This window comes from Brachyistius frenatus, unplaced genomic scaffold (genome assembly GCF_029030835.1).
Source record: "Brachyistius frenatus isolate BFR_SWC_R1_liver_20210118 unplaced genomic scaffold, ASM2903083v1 Contig_86, whole genome shotgun sequence".
Taxonomy (NCBI): domain Eukaryota; kingdom Metazoa; phylum Chordata; class Actinopteri; family Embiotocidae; genus Brachyistius; species Brachyistius frenatus.
In genome coordinates this window covers 548,864-566,276 of record NW_027210685.1, presented here as the reverse complement: position 1 = coordinate 566,276, position 17,413 = coordinate 548,864, and the positions used below count along the sequence as shown (strand labels likewise).

At 38.5% G+C, this 17,413-nt stretch overlaps 1 protein-coding gene across 1 annotated transcript in view; it reads right to left on the bottom strand.

The window, feature by feature from the left end:
* Positions 1–17,413, bottom strand: part of LOC138627487 (neural-cadherin) — a 258,275-nt gene that overhangs the window by 47,931 nt on the left and 192,931 nt on the right. Inside the window, exons 29-32 of the mRNA XM_069709839.1 lie at positions 14,538–14,665; positions 13,380–13,503; positions 6,478–6,658; positions 2,819–2,985 (exon numbers count right to left, since the gene is read on the bottom strand). Coding sequence (XP_069565940.1) covers positions 2,819–2,985; positions 6,478–6,658; positions 13,380–13,503; positions 14,538–14,665 — 600 coding nt within the window. The remainder of the gene's footprint in view (positions 1–2,818; positions 2,986–6,477; positions 6,659–13,379; positions 13,504–14,537; positions 14,666–17,413) is intronic.

The window sequence follows — 17,413 nt, the reverse complement described above, 5'->3', positions numbered from 1 at the left end:
GAGAGAAGGCTGCTGTTATTATTGTGGTGAGAAGGAGACCCAGAGAAACCAAAGAATACGTAGAGAACGTGGTTTTACACCCGTGGAAACATTTTGGAGGTGACAGAGGGACAATATATTCAGACATTTCGTCTGTCCACAGTTGACATGTTTGAGTTATTGGATTAACTGAATGATGATTGACAGCCAACAACAAGGAGGAGCCACGCAATACCAAAAATAAAAAAAAACTTCTTACTACTCAGCACTTTCCTGACCCTGGGTCATTCCAGCATATCGCTGCTTGCATATCCCACCCAGTCCCGTTATTCAGGTGTGCTGTCCCAGGTCCTGAATGTGTCCCGCAGAAATTCACAGGTAGGATGAGATAGAATTGACCTGCTCATCACAGAAAGAGCTGGACCTGCTGCTCAGTGTTTGTTAGAAGCATCTCATCCACCGCCCTTCCTGTTTTATTTGCCAACGTTTTATTACAAACTGTTTCTTTTTGCCTAATATCTTGCCATCTTCTCATAATTCCTTTCCCACATAATTGATTTCCTCACTGATAATCTCCTACATAGCGTTTTGTTCTTGCTGTATTGATATTTATTAATTCAGTTGGAACAAATTTCCTTTTCCTTTTGCGGTCATTGTTTTTCCATGGCTGGAGTCACTTTAATACACGCAAAGACCTAATTTAAATACAGCAATTTTCACCTGATATCAGTGACGCAATTACTCTCAGTAAATCACCTACAACACAGGTGCAAAATAAATATGCAAACTTTTGGAATAAACACGCAATTTAGAACCCTTTATTTGAGATCTTAGTAAATCAGGCCCTTAATGTACAGACAGATTTAGAACTGTGATGTCAGTTCTACTTCTAATCTACACTATGTGCCAGGAGAATGTTTTTGTTTTTTTCCACTATGATTAATGACAGTGTGCTAAATTATAGTCTGTAGTATTTTTTAAACTAATATAATTCCAATCTATTTGATATAGAGTAAGTCTCACCAATAGTTCAATGATCAGTGATCAGTGGTAGTGTGTTGTGATGATATGATTGTGTGATGTTATCATTTTATAAACTGTGGCCCAAATAAATGTTTCAACGCAATTAAAACTAAGCATCACGTTACTGTGGGTTTTGTTAAATACATCTGATTGAGTTTGGTCTAATGGAAAGCACAACAGTGGCACACAGTTCACTGCACTGGAAATCAATTTGAATAATTTACATGAATTTGCATACATCTGGCATATTGTTACATATAAATATTGGAAAAAAATATTGTAATTCCTGTTGTGATATTGTTCTCGCACGGGACAACTTTTAGACTACAAACACAAAAGGGCCGACATCTGGATATCACCAACTGAATAAAAAACACCTGGAAAAGAACAGTAAAAGTATTCATCCATTACTGTCCTGATTTCTTTTTGAATTCACCATCTGAGAGGAACTTTAGTTTGGTACCAGAGGAGAGTTGAAGTGCAGAAGCTCTCTGACTGCGTTGAGTGAAGGTTAGAAGATGTTTTGTACACATCAGCAGCAACCGGTCATTCAACAAGTGAGCGTCACCACCATACATTTACACAGTGACTGTCCGGGATCCACCAGGGCCCACAGCAAGCAATCAATGTTCCTCCATATCCTTGATCAGAGTGGCTCACTCCAGCCTGTGTGCCATAGCTTTTGTGCCCACTTAATTTTGTGTATACTGTGTAGAATTCAGATGAAAATTAATATAAATGTCAAACTATTGAATATGTCAAACGTGAAAAGATAATCCGTTTCAGTGTTTTCATTTGCGTCTTATTTGCATCTCATTTGAAATACATTTACTGTGATTTTATCAAGAGCAGTTCACCACACTGTACAATTAGAGGCAATAGCTTTTACATTACATGAAAATATAGTCTTTTCTCCTCCAGTAACATTTCCTGGGAATTTTACAGGGATATCTCTTTCAATAATGCAAAGGTTCCAGGGGAAGCAAGAGGGACCAATAAAGTAGGTCACCGCCTGTCTGCTGGATCACAGGTCACATGAGGACTCACTACTTTCAGGGGACATCACAGTCCAGGTGTAAACATGATCAATTCATGTTGAACCCTCATAGGGCTGCCTCTCCCACCACCCCAAAATATACCGAATATTTTTTACACAATCATCTTTTAGTGTGGGCCCTTCAAATCTCTGACATGTAATATATTGCTAGTTTCTGTGGCCTCACTCATACCTGAATAAATATTTGTCCGCTTGAATTTCTTATCTAAACGTCATATTAAGTGGTATTCATTAATCTGAGAAAGTATTTTTTGAAAATATTTTCTACCACTTTATTTCCAATATGAAGCAAATACGTTTATTTCCCCTACATGAGATTGTTACTTTAACTTTTTATTAAAGGAATATAATATGAACTACAGTACCTTGTCAACTAATTATATTGACTGGAACATTTAAGGAGAACATGTGCAACTTGTTCAGTAATGTTATGAAGTGTTTTTTTTTTCCTGTTTCCAACCAGCTGCAGAGGTAATATTAAACTACAGCAACAGAAAAACTGCATGTTGTAAGAGCAGTTTATGAAAAAAAAAAAAAAAAAAAAAAAAAAAGACTGTCTCTAGAGGAAGAAGAGAAGAAGATAAATATTTCCTTCATAAAGTTCTGAAAAAAAAACAGGGAGATTTGTTCTTTGAACACTCAATCCAAGAACAAAACCACATGCAGTTCTGAACAATTGCGAAAAGTCTGAAAGATGAGTTTTCACACCGTCTTCCATCACACTTTTTCCACATGCACACTGTCAGCAAGCAGACTTACCTCTAGTCGGAGGTATTCACTCTGCTCCTTTGAGGTCAGGTTGAAGATGATGCTGCTGTGTTTGCGGGTTCGAACCAGGACTTGGATCCAGGTCCTCCGGGCAGGCAGCGGGGACGCCAACTGGTAATGCACGTGACTGTGACCATCGAAGGAATACTCTGGGACCTCTGGTGTTGATACACACACACAAACACACATACACACACAAATGGCAGTCACAATTAGAATGAACACAATTACAATTTTAAATGCAAAACATAACACTTTATTAAGTTAGGACACTCGACAGTGACGACACCTCAGGTCACTTCAAATATATCAAGGTCTTAAAGGCCCTAAATCTCGCCTAATATGCAGGGAGCTGGTTTCACGACAGGATATGTAAAATACACAAGATAGAATATGTATGTGTGGTTTAGCTCGGGTTACGCTTGGCTCTCCTTTCTAAGACCCATGTTCCCTGAAGTGGATTTTGAGCATGCCCGTCAGAGTAAACCAAGCACACCTAAAGTCTTCTCAAAGCCATTGTTCCATCTCATTGCATATGCAAGTTAAATTTTCCTCCATCCATTGCTTTCACACCTCCCCCTCTTTGTCTCTTTTCCATGAAACTTTGACAAACTTGAGCGGTTCCTCCTACTTGAAGGCAACGTCGCATCATTTTTTAAAGATTTCTTCTAGGCATGGAGAATGCAGCTGATCAGCCACGTCCTCTTGAAACTCCCAAAACTTCATCTTGTGTTTTACTGTGTTCATAAAGTTCACAGGGCTGTTTACATAGGATTTGTGAACATAAAAGGATAATAACGCAATACATTTTATACCAATAGTACAGTCTTCAGTACAGAAGACTGTGGAGAGCTAAATTTTAGAAATTGGGATATTTATTGAATCCCTACTTTCCTTTCAAAGGAACTGTTGTAGACAGCAAACACAGATAAAGGCTGAGACCAAAGGTTCCCGTGAAGAGGCAGCAGTGAGCTTTAGATGGTAACATAATGGTAAAAAATGGACTGTAGGATATCGCTGGATGGGTATGGCTGCATTCAAACGAAGCAGCAACCCACACAATGGTTTGTAAATGGCCATTTTGAAGCATTGAATTGGGCATTTAGGTCCATTTATATATTATAATTATATAAATTAATATTTTAGCCAGGGAGGAACGGGAGGTGGAGACTGAGAATTTGAAGACACCGTACCCACCCACCCAACCTGACTGCACCCATGTCAATCAAACCAGGCTCATTCCCATGGGACACGTGATCATATGTATGATACATGTTTATCACATGTTGCAACAAATGATAACATGGGAAAATATGTGGAACAAATGGGAATCTACGTAAGCTTCACACGTTACACCATGAACATGTTCCAAAACCACATGTTTACCGAGGGCAAAACGTGTGTCAGATGTGCATAATCACGTGATCACCTGAATTTTGCACTTCTAAAGTTTATGTATTTTTTTTTGTAAGGGATGAAAAAAAAGTATTGACTGATGCCTTTTGAATGGGAGTGTATTGGAAACAGAGTCCTGTATTGGTTTCACTTTGCAGAACATGAGACAATGTCCGTTTTTATATAGACTCTTTCATTCCGATAGAACTGTTGCCCTTTGTAAAACAAAAGCATGTCTGCTTTTTATCATTTTATTGTTACAGCAAAATGTAAAGTAATCATCTTCTTAATATTATTTTAAACAACTGAACTGTAAACGTTTTTTTTTTTTTTAACATACACGGCAACGGTAAGGTGATATGTGCTTTTGAGAATTTAAACAACACAGACCACAATTTTTTGCAAGACATGAACATTTTATGCAAAACAGACATGAAGGGGCTCTATCTTTAAGCAGAGTGGTGTGTGTGTGTGTGTGTGTGTGTGTGTGTGTGTGTGTGTGTGTGTGTGTGTGTGTGTGTGTGTGTGTGTGTGTGTGTGTGTGTGTGTGTGTGTGTGTGTGTGTGTTTTATTTTATTTATTTATTTATTTTTTTTGGGGGGGGTGCAGTAGAGATGTAACAGGAAATAAGGGGAAGGAGAGGTTCTCAATCAGACTTGAACTGCGGTCATTGCATTTCATGTTCTTCATTTTAACTCCCCGAGCCAACAAACAATTTTTTTTTCCTGTCTTGCCAGGTTTAGAGGCAGAATACAGAAAATGTTTGTATGTATGTGTGTGTGTGTGTGTGTGTGTGCGTGCGTGCGTGCGTGCGTGCGTGCGTGTGTGTGTGTGTGTGTGTGTGTGTGTGTTGAACCGCAATTCAAAGATTGATTCATCAGTTACAAAAATCATCCATGTGTCCCCACTTGGTCACTGACTTCCCACCATGCTGCTTTATGAATCAAATCCTCTTCTGAATATGGAGTGATTAATTCACATTTGTTCATTCATGTATTCATTATTTCAGTCACCTACTGAATCATTAATTGTTTGTTTGTCTGCCCCATTGCTGGTTCTTAAAACTGTTCGACCTGCTTTTGTCATCATCTCAAAGAAGAAATCATTAAAAAAAAAAAAAGAAGAATGTTTTCTACAGGCAACAGTTGATATTTTGTACCAGCACGTTTAAGCCCAATCAGTGTCACCATGAGGTAGAAGATGAACCAAACCCAAATGTATAGCCTGGCAGAGTGTGCTGTTATCAGCAGAAAGCTTTAACTGAGGTGTACTCCTCAACCTGGAGGAAGTGTGCGATCGCAGTACAGGACCAGGGTCATTAAAGATCCCACCTCAGTCCAGCAACCGTCTTGTCCAACTGACTACAGTCAGGCAAATGCCTCCACAGCCGTAAGGCCAACACAGAGAAGCTCACAAGGAGCTATCTTGTTCACTTCATAAGGATCCTTAACTTGGGTGCTGCCAGGGGCCTGCCAGCTGCTCTCTGAGTAAAACAAAAATGACACCGCAGTAATCAAGAATCCTCAGAGAGAAAGGTAAACATGTGACCTGTTTAATTTGCGAACAGAATAAGTGGCATATGCATAAAGGATGCCATGAAGAGGATGGCATTGTACAGTCTACCTTAATGGTACCTTGTTGGGAAAGCACTGAACAGCAGTGGGTGATAACATGGTTGGTTCAAACGTTGTCTGTAGTCCACTTCAGCTTCATTCTCTTTCACAGTTTAGGTTACTCATGTGCAAAATGGGAGATTCTCAACCTTTGTGTTTACAATGATGTTCACAGTAAATTTGTGTCTGGTAGATTTAATACATTCTTGAAGACTAACACTTTACATGGCATATAATATAAATACATTAATAAAATAAAAGTTGACCTACTCAGCCAGCATCACTGGAAACTGTGACAGGAAACAGTCTGTAACGTGCTCTGGAGCCTCATTTTTTATCTGCTTGACCATCAAGTTTACTGTATATGTGCTACAAAGTTATCACCTTGTCAGGTCATTTGTATTTGTGACACTGCAATATGTATCACATATAAAATTCACGTTTTTCCAAATATGAAATATCTGCTCAGCTACTACCAATTTTGCTTTGTTTTCACATGCTATAAGTCAGCAGAGTCAACAAGTATTTAGCTAAGGAGAACATTATCTTTTGGGTACACATGGATGATTTTATTTTGTTGTTGATGATACCGTCAACCCCAAACTTTAATGCATAAGCCTAAAAAAAAATAGTTTGGCTTACCTTCTTCACACTGGTGTCCTGTGTATCCGGGCACACACTGGCAGCTGAAGGAGCCCCACTCACCGTGACAGCGACCCCGGTGGCCACAGGATGGATAGCCCATGTTGACACAGCTGCTATCGGTGGTCAGGCAGCCTGGAGAACTGGACTGCGAGTCGGCCGGGGTGCCCAAATCATACAGCTGAATGGAGGAGATAGAGGGCAGGAGATGGAAGGGTCGTAATTATGTAGAGAAGATGAGAGGAAAAGAAAAGGTAGAGGAAGGAGAGATATGACGGGAAATTAAAAGAAACAACGAAATGATGAACAAAGAGGAAAAGAAAAAACAAAAAGAAAAGAATATGAGTACAGTACATTAATGGAAAAAGAAAAGGGAACAGAAAGAAAGGGGAGAGTAAAGCTGACATGAAGATTGTAATCGGACAAGTTGCCAATAAGTAAATAGCTTACAAAAAGGAGACAAAAAGGTAAAGTGACAGCAGAGAAAAGGGACGACGTAGGACAGACCGATGAGGGAGTCGGTAAGCCAAAAGGGGTGTGAGAGTTTTCAAAGGAAGAAGGGAAAGTCAAACAGAGAGCCTCAGAGACTCTCACTGAGATGAAACCAAACACTGGACCAGTCTTCTTATGGACCAACAGCATGGCCGGCTGCTCAGAAGGCTGAACGGACGGTGGATACTTGTATGCCTGAATTTGTTTTCCTCATCAAAAAAATGCCCTGAAGGACAATAAATTCAATCTCCTCTCTGCCTAACCTAAACTTTATGAGTTCAGTTGGTGCTGCGGCAAATGGAAAGAATTGTACAAGCTGATCATCAGGGAGCTGCTGATTGGCTCTGACCTCTAGCAAAGAGGCATGGTATTGGTTGCTGACCTTTAAATGCTACAGCTCTTCTACTTGCTGGGGTTCGGTCTGATCATGTTGATTGCTAAGGACCGAAACACAAACCTCAGCAATCAATAAAATAAAACCATAATGGTTTGTCTGCAATTGATTTGAATGTGCATTTGTGTCAATGTGGTGTGTGTGTGTGTGTGTGTGTGTGTCTGAGCAAAACGCTTGGGCTGATATATGAGTCAAATGCAAATATACACCTGCTGCATAAATTATAATATGTGGCTTGAGCTAAGGAGAGTGTCACACCCCCACACAGAGTCTGTCCTGATTAAAGTCAGGTGTTGGGAACAACACCGTCTGATACAAAGTCTAAAAGCCTTCAATAAAACTGACTTAAAGACTTGAAGACTTGAAGACTCTCGGCTTCAGTTTGGCTCTATGCAAATGAATGGGTGACATCACTGTATCCAAAACTATCTTCATATATAGTCTGTGGTTATCTGTGCAGATTCTCAGTCATCCAGGTCATGATTTTCAAGAACAGGTCTGTTAACATGCCCAAGTGGCTATAGAGGGAAATGAGCAGATCAGGATGATTCAGATGAAGCTTCAATTTTGTTGTTGTTGTTGTTTTGTTTTACACTAAAACACCACACCAGAGGTTCACCATTACCTACCAGTCCCCTACACAAACAAACTGAGCTCCTTATATACACCTGCTCACTCTAATTAGCCCAGACATACCATCTACAGGTAATTTTATATATATATATATATCAAAAATTAATATGTACAATACCTATTTACATGACCCAAAGATATCAATAATAATTTACAAATATTTACATTTTCTATAAATAGAGGAAATTATCAATCCATAATTTACCTAAATAAACAGAGCAACACATATCTCTACTTCCCCCCTACCCGCTTCCTGTGGTTGGTTCTTCCCGGAACTATAAATGCATGCACGAGCCCCCAGGGAATTGTTTTGCCCTAACACCCTGGGAAGAGAAAACAGACAGAGGGGAGTTGTTGCCATTTTTAAACTAACTTTTATCTTTAGCTTGGCAATATATATATATACTCTGTTGTTCTGATACATAACTAATTGGACATCATCACAATCAAGGCTGTTCAATCAGGCACTCGCTGCACTTGTCTATTTGTTTGTTCCCTGGGAGAACAAAAGGAACAACCCAATGTCCCAGCTGTGCAGATGGCTCCCAGCATCTACAGTCTAACAATAAAATACAGTTAATAAAATTGTGTGTGCTCTCTTTGGCATCTTTATCACACCACGTCTCATAAATAATGTCTAAATACAGCATAGGTAACGGCGGTGTGTCATTACAGGGTGAATCAAAGGCAACTGGTTTGGTAGGAGATGCTTGAAGACGTTTACAGGAGGAGGTGAAACATCTTCAAACATCTACTTCTAAGTCCAGGTGCCCTTGATTAAACTGCTCTTGGATCCTAAAGGTTATAATGTGTTAAACGGGCAGTCTACCACGTTGTTCTAACATTTGTCGTTGTGGATCTGAGATCATGTGTAATCAAAGGTGCAGTTTTTCTCAAATGTTGGCAGTTCTCTTGAGCCACTTCAGTTTGCCTTGTTGAAGTTACTGCATTATGCTGTTAATAGAAACTCAACACTTTAAAAGCCCTCAGCCCTTTCAGTGGACAGAAACCCATATTTTAACAAGGCTTTTATCGTGAAACATTTGCAGTAATATGTTGTGACTGAAATCGGGACAAAGCTCTTTAGATGAGTAATCCAGAAAAAAACATTGAAACCGTAGCGTAATCATACTGATGACCTTATTAAATTAAAATGATGGAAATCTAAAGTGTTGACAATTGTATGTGAAGTTGCTACCATAGAAAAAGGGGTCATACAAAGTTAGAAGCAAGCCTCAACTTAACTGTGTATGTGTGTCACAGTTGCGCTTCAGTTCATAAAGATTTCCATTTCCATTAATTTGTCACCCAGTAGTTTTGATGTCACTTCAGAAAGGATTTTATCTACAACCATGTTTCCCCAAAAATTGGGACACTGTGTAAAACATAATTATTCTTAACTTGTTGTACTATTTGCCCATGGGAGTGGTAAACCTGTCAACATCTTCAGAGACTCTTCCTCTTTTAAAGGATCTTTTTATACCCAGTCATGTTACTGATCGGTTGCCATTTAAGCTAATTAGTTGAGATGTTTCAGCAGATGGTTTTTTTTTTATTATTTATTTTTTTTATCTTTACACAACTTTTCCAGCCTTCTGTTGCCCCCGGCCCAGTTTTTTTGAGATGTGTTGCTGGCTTCAAATTGAAATTGTGCATATATTTTTTTATAAAAAAAATAAAATGTCTCCATTTGAGCATTTGGTGTGTTGTCTTTAGTTTATTTTCAATTAAATGGGTTAAGTCATTTGAAAATCATCACATTCCTTTTTTTTTCTTTTACGTTTTACATTTTTACTGCATCCCAACTTTTTTGGAAACAGGGTTGTACAATTGCTTCCTTTGTGTGCCAGCCAAGTGCAAATGTCATGTAACATCTAGATCACAGTTTTCCCTAAACATAGACATACTTTGCCTTAACATATATTCTGGTAAAATGACTTTTTTTTCAACACAGGTTGAGAATGTTCCTATAACGTCCATTGTATGTCAAACCTTTTGCTGAGAAACATCAACTTTGACTCAAAGCCATTAGTCCAACTGCTGTAACTGAAAACTTTCATACCTAAAAATGGAGGGACAGATGTGTCAAAACCTCCCAAAAAACGTAAAGCAGTAATGTTTGTCATATTACAGGCACTGACACGCAAAGGGAAACAGATGATGTTGCTATAGCAATGGATGACACATTAGCACATTCTGTGCTAATGTAAAACCAACGCCACAGGAGAAAATTAAGAGCAAAAAAAAAGCATACAATGCCCGAACATGTCCATCAATAATATTAATCATCAGTACGCCTACTGTTGCTGGCTCTTTGGAGATTTATTATCCTCATGTCCACCCACACACATCATGCAGATTTCTCTCATTAGTACACAGTGTTTGTGCAGCCTCCCGCTATGTCTCCAACAAAGGTAAACCCCACTGACTCCAAGCCTTTAGCACTGCAGAGAGCCTTATATCCATCTATAGCCTCACTCTGGAGATTCAACATCCTAATAGAGCTTTCAAAAGGCCTACTGAATGAATACACATAAAATGTGTTTATGGAGTCAATAGTTCTGAAAGCCACACTCACCCCCCCGGAGGCCCTGTGGCCCCTAACACCTAAACCAGACTACTGGACAAAGCTTGTTAAACTAACTGCCTGGTCAAGGTTGTTTTTCACGTGAGCATGGCTGTCAGCGAAAATAACTGCTCTTCACTACTAAACCACTGGGTTGTTACCCGAATGCACAAACTTGTGATGAGTCCTTCCAACATGAAAGGACCAATAGAAGAAAGGAAGAAAACAAGTGCACTCACATTCCACCGTAAGACATCATTAAGGAGGGTTGTCATTAATGCAATCATATTTAAAAAAAGACATTTGCATCATTAGTGTAAAAGTCACAAATGCAGATGAATAATTGGATTTCTATTTCAGTAAATGACAGGCTGTGTTTTGGATTTAATGAAAACTGGTCCTGTTATTACAGTTGTGCTAATGTTAGAAAGAGAGAGTGTGTGTACAGTACAGTATCAGAGCGAGTGAAAAATGCTTAATTATAAATGTGTCGGTGCCGGAGAAGAACTCATTAAATGGAACCACTATCGTCCAGAAGTGACCGATAAGTTGAGTAGTAGAAGACTCACATTATTGAATTCTATTATTTGTCTGGCACGCGTGTCTCATCAATTAACTCAGCAGCCCAAGTGTATTAAAGGCTCATGTGTAGCAGTGCTGTTTGGTTGACTTTGTTGATCTGCTGTTAAGACTGTCCAAGTTTCAGCTGTGCTCCTTCTTGTTGTTTACTGATAACGGACTCATACAGGATTTGTTTCCTTCATAGCCAACCACTTAACTATAACAATAAGCTGTTTTCCGCTGTCGACTGCTGCTTAAGTCACCCACCTCAAGACACAATAACCCACTGTAAGCCTACTTTTAATTGATTTCATTTAGTCTTATTCCTTTCATCCACACACATGCACACTTTACGATAGTGACCATAACCCAGACAATAGCAGAGCTGTTTGACACTAATTCTCACAATACAATAGTCACATAACACACTGAGTTGCTGTTGTGATTCATATAATTTAATTGAACAAACTATTGTCCATCTTGGATAATCCTGTCCACCCTCTCCACTCCACCTGCTGCAGGGACAGCGGAGCACTTTCTCTAAAAGGTTCCTCCAGCTCCGCTGTCACAAGGACAGATACAGGAGATCATTCCTGCCCACTGCAATAAGACTGTACAATAACTCACCTCTGGCAAAATCCATCACAGTACAATAACACTGTTGACTGTGTTTCTTGGTTGCTTGTATATTATATATATATAGATATATACTGTACTGTATGTATATATACATATATATGTTGACTGTGTTTATTGGTTTGTTGTATATAATATATATAGATATATAATGTACTGTATATATACTGTATATACTGTGCATTTTATATTTTATATTTATATTTTTTTACTGCTATTTTATTTTATTGCTTTTCTATTATATTATTCTATTCTATTATTATTTTATTCTATTGTTTCTATTATTGCTTCTGTATGTATGCTGCTGTGGCGAAAACATTTTCCCCTCGAAGATTAATAAAGTATATACCTACCTACCTACCTACCTACCTAATTTCATAACTATTTGAGAACAATACAGTCTTTAACTGCACAAACCATTCATTCAACATCCTCCACTTGAACATTTAAAGACTAGTCTTCTCAGATCCGCTCCTGCCAGTAGGTACTCTTTTCTCGTATTTAATATGAAGTGGATTGAAGTCACCACTGCAGTGTTCAAGGCCGGTGCAGATCCTACTGGGGCAAAAAAATATCCTGTCAAAATGTCCATTGCCTCTTTAGAAAGTGTCATAAAAGAGAAGGATCCCTGTTTAGTTCACACTCACCTCCCACTTGTATAGAGCATACAACAATGCCATGATCAAACTGAAAAGGAAGCGGGCAGTTTATGACAGGTGTACATTAAGTCTAAATCACAATTGTCACTTTAAATAGATGCAAGCAATATGATAATATGATGTTGGCATTAGCAGTGAGTGACACAGATAATATATTAAAGAGTAATAAGTAACACCTTAGTCACTGGAGCAGGAAGTCAAACATCTTTCAAGCACTAACATTTAATTTCAAATTTTCTGCCGTATGAGTTTTGATGATCAGAGAAGTCACATCTGACAAAGTCTGCTTCTTTGGGAATACAGTCTGAAAAGACTGACATTTAAGTCTAAATACCAGTTACATCAGGCAAAACTCAACTGCTTTGGACTGACAGAGGCAACACTTATCACTAAGTCACAGGTTTATTTCATCTCAAGTGAAAATTTGCAGCAGAAAATACAATTATGACTAAAATTGAGTGAGCTCACACAAGCCTATCATACCAGAGGCCTGTGTTCACACAGAAATGATTTGGGTTTAGTTTGGGTTGGGTTTGGATGGTCATGGTAGAGCATGGAGTTCTTGACTTTTTAACTCCAGCAGAGCAGCAGCAGGCTACTTGAAAGTCTTCACTTTAAGTCAGAAAAGGTTCATACCATTTCACTCTTGGAGTGCATGTGTGTAGTATTTGAAAAAAGCTTTGAGGTTACAGTTAAAAGCATACAAAAACATCTCTTACATAGCACAAGGGTGCTGTGAATGTTGAAACCTGTTATTAATCCATTTATCAGCAAGAGTGCAGGTGTGAGTTTGAGTATGGCCAAATGCTAGTGTGCTAATGGTTGTGTGTTTGTGTACGTGGGTGTGTGTGTGTGTGTGTGTGTGTGTGTGTGTGTGTGTGTGTGTGTGTGTGTGTGTGTGTGTGTGTGTGTGTGTGTGTGTGTGTGTGTGTGTGTGTGTGTGTGCCATGAAGTGTGTTACCTTGCTGTCCACGATGAGGTTGCGGATGCAGCCGGTGAAGTGTTTGTGCTGAAGCTGAGGGTAAATGTAGGGGATGTCCTCGTTCACACCACCGAGCTGGAGCACCTGACTGATGTTCAGGTGTCTACAACAGACACAGAGAGGTATGGACATACACATGGAACAAAAGGCACTACTGATGCTTGGAGCCTCGTACGCATGTCACATTGAGTTATCATTTAACAATCTGAAAATTAAATGCACAAAGCGGAAGTGTTCAAATTTGGAGTGATGCAATTTTTTTTTAAATTTTTTTTTAAGCCGCTGCTTTAGCTTTTAATTGTTTTATTCTAATCAGTTTTCCAACATTTAAAACAGTGACCCAAACATGTCAAAAATAAATAAAATCTGATGGTTTATTTTGATTCTAAGAAATCAATGACTAATGACTTCATAAACGCGTTAGAAATATATATTAACCTTAAGTAATTTGTTTGCCACTTGCAATGGAGTATGCAGTAAACACAAAACTGACATATCATCATTATATTAAAATGCATGTGTTAGTAATAAGTTGTCTATTAATACACCAAGCAGATGTTCGCAATCACTTGATAAATGGAAGTCGGAAAAAGGAATGATATGAGTGCAAAAGCAAAAACATTTACGGGCTGTATATCAAAATAATATAAATCTATAGATTAGTGTTGCTTAGAAAATAATAATATTGTATATATAGTATGAGCCCATGTCCAAATAGTATGGCACAAGAATAAAAGTCTATTCATGTTCTATCAGCAAAACTTAAGTTTTGTCTTAAATGTAAATATTGTAGCATTTTGTGACTCTGATCCAATTTAGTTGTGATAATCATGCAGTTGTTTGACAATTGTGACAAAGATTATTGGTAAACTTTCACACATTTGCATTCAAAATAAGAAAATGTAAATATGCTGATTGAAATCTAATCAAGTAACTCTGAAATCTCCCTTTCAAAAAGTCACACCTGCCTTTCGGAATAACAGGTGCATATGTGCCCGTTGAGGTGTGTGTGTGTGTGTGTGTGTGTGTGTGTGTGTGTGTGTGTGTGTGTGTGTGTGTGTGTGTGTGTGTGTGTGTGTGTGTGTGTGTGTGTGTGTGTGTGTGTGTGTGTGTGTGTGTGTGTGTGTGTGTGTATACCTGTCAGTGTTAGGTGTAACACCCGTCACTTCACAGGACGAGTGGTCCTCGGTGGTCAACCAGCTGCCCAGACCCTCCATCTCCATCACAGCTGCCCCTGAACATCGATCCAGGGTGAAACGCACTTCCTGAAAAAAAAATAAAAAAGGGACATGTTGTCGAGACCTGACATCATCACAGAAAACAAATACACTATTAAAGCCCCTGGTTCTCTGCATTCTAATGAATGTACTTCATGTTGCTGTCAAGTGGTCTTTTAGCCCTATTTCTATTAGTGGAGCAGCGTCTGACTCGCATATGTTTTATGAGTGTTATGTCGGCAGCTGTCTCATGTTTTAGTGATATGTTAAGCTGTTCAATATAGCTATGAATATATAAATATATATATAAATATATGCACAGATTTACAACAGCCTGATAGCCACGTCAATTTTTTTTTTATTGTTCCTATGACTGATAAATGAACTGTTAAACCTTCCTTTGGAGGCTGAAAGTTAAATGAAGGTGAACTCAGTTAAGGAGCCGCACACAAAAACAAAAACAGAAACGGGTAAGGAAAGAAGAAAAGAAAGTGAAAGGCTCGCTGGGAGTGCAAACACGATTTCACATATTAAACAGGAACTTAACAAATAAAGCAAAAAAAAAACTTCACAACCTATTTCCAATCAACTAAATCTTATTTTTGTCCATTGGTTAACTCATTAAATATTATTCTGTGCTTTAAATATGACAATAGTCATATTTAATAGTAATGTTTTTAATTACAGTAAAAAAAAAAATCTTACATGTGCGGTACATGACAGCACACATGGTGAGATGCACATGGTTATTAAAGGAGTGTCAATTACTGAAACACAAGTACCTTTTATATGTTTGCAATACAAGCTCATAATCTTGACAGAAAACAGCAACAATATTGTTACTGTTATGCTCAGTATGTTTAAAGAGTTTTTATTTTCTATCAGATATACAAAGTTATAAGTTAGTGACATATGCTGGCTTGGAAACATTGAAAAAAACATTTTTGTAATTTGGACAGTGCTGGTTAAACATGATTAATACACATACTGAGCTACATGAAAGAGCATTTTTGTGTCGCAAAACATTGTCATAAATTGCTCTTTTAAACCTGCTGGACACCAACTGTTTATGAGTAGATTTCATTCTGAGCCTAAACACCAGCGAATTGCAATAAGGTGACCTCCTCTACTCCATTTCTGCAGTTTTGTTGACTGAAATGTTACATTCCTACTGAGTAACAGACATTCTCACTGTAAAAGCTTTACGTCCTGCTGGTGGAGATGGAGACTCGTAAAGACGCTGAAACTGCTAGAGGGGGACGTTTTCCAGAAAACTGATTTGCTGGACAAAATACGGTAAGAAAATAAAAAAATAAAAAAAAATTGTGTACTTACGGTGTAAGTATATTTTTACGTTTTGCAATAACTTGACATCATGTCATTTGTGCTGCTTCAAAGTTTAAATTTGAGTTCAAATCAACAGGAGGTACATGTGCAGCTAATAAAATATATCAGCTGTGCCAGCTAATTGCTCAGAGGAATCACTGAGATTGATGATATCAAATAAACAATGGTTGTTGTTTGTAGGATTAATACATGCTCTATACATCAACACCTTACAGCATTATGATAACAATGTATGCTTTTTATGAGTTTCCACGTTGTGGTTTAAGGTGCCCTCTTTTATCTATGTTTCCTTGAGACAATGACCTAATATTTCCACAGTGTGTTGTTGCATGATGTTCATGTAGTGTTCAGTTATATTGTCAGAAAAACACTGATCCTGATTTTTGGCTGCTAAATTTGATTGTAAATCTCCAGACAGCAGCACTTTCCTTGCTGCTTTTCATCTCCTGCTGTGACACAATCAGGTTAGATAAGCTGCTGCTGACAATTCAGGACAAATTCATAGATTCACATGTGATTTAGAATAATACAGTCGTGATGCCGAATAATCCCCAATATAACAACAAAAGCCTTGATGCATTCTAGTATTCATGCAAATCAGAATAATGCTATTGCATTATCCACAAGGCACGGCGCATGCATTCGTTTGTCTGCTTACAGTCTCAATATTGAGCGAAGGCACTCTATGTTCAGACACGTGCTGATTTGCAGCTGACCCTAAAGCTGTTTTCCTTCCATTTAAAATAAATTAAACAAACTGAAAAGATGGAACAAAACTGGTGTGCTTTATCATGACGGTTCGGTACAGAACTTGGTTTGGTAAAAGGCAGAAATTGCACACATTTCAAAGGCAGACGAGTGGAAAAGGTAAGCTTGCTGATGGCATGGCTCTTCTTCAAATGGTTAGCCTGCACTAAGGGTAGTGTACACAGTGATTGTTAAGGGGGTTTGGGGGAAAACAGCTAAATGAAGCAATTCAAATCAAAGGTGACACACAGTAAGTGTAATTATTTAATTTTAGGTTTAAAGAGACTTTTGAAAAAGACTTGTTAGAAATGCGACTCAGCCTATTGCTCTCACTGAAGAGGCCCTCCATGAGATGAGTTTGGGATGCTGGGATGAAAGAAGGCTGAGACGCAGCCAGTCCAGCTGCATTTAGGTGTCCTGAGCTCACAGTGATACTGTGAAGCTCGAAGCTTCCAGGCTGGTTTATATCAAAGCCTCTAAAAATAGGATCACCAACTGTCTTGTTGATATTTAAGAGGGGGGGAACGGTGTGAATCCCTGGAGGTGAGAGGAGGCAGGCAGTTCTCAGTGAAATGAACATTATCTTAATTTCACTCTAATTTAATTCACTTGAAATTATCCTGGGCAGAGAATGTCAAAGGAGGGGGCTATTGCAACCATTCGTCTCACTCTTACCACAATTATCTCCCTTTGTACTGTAAA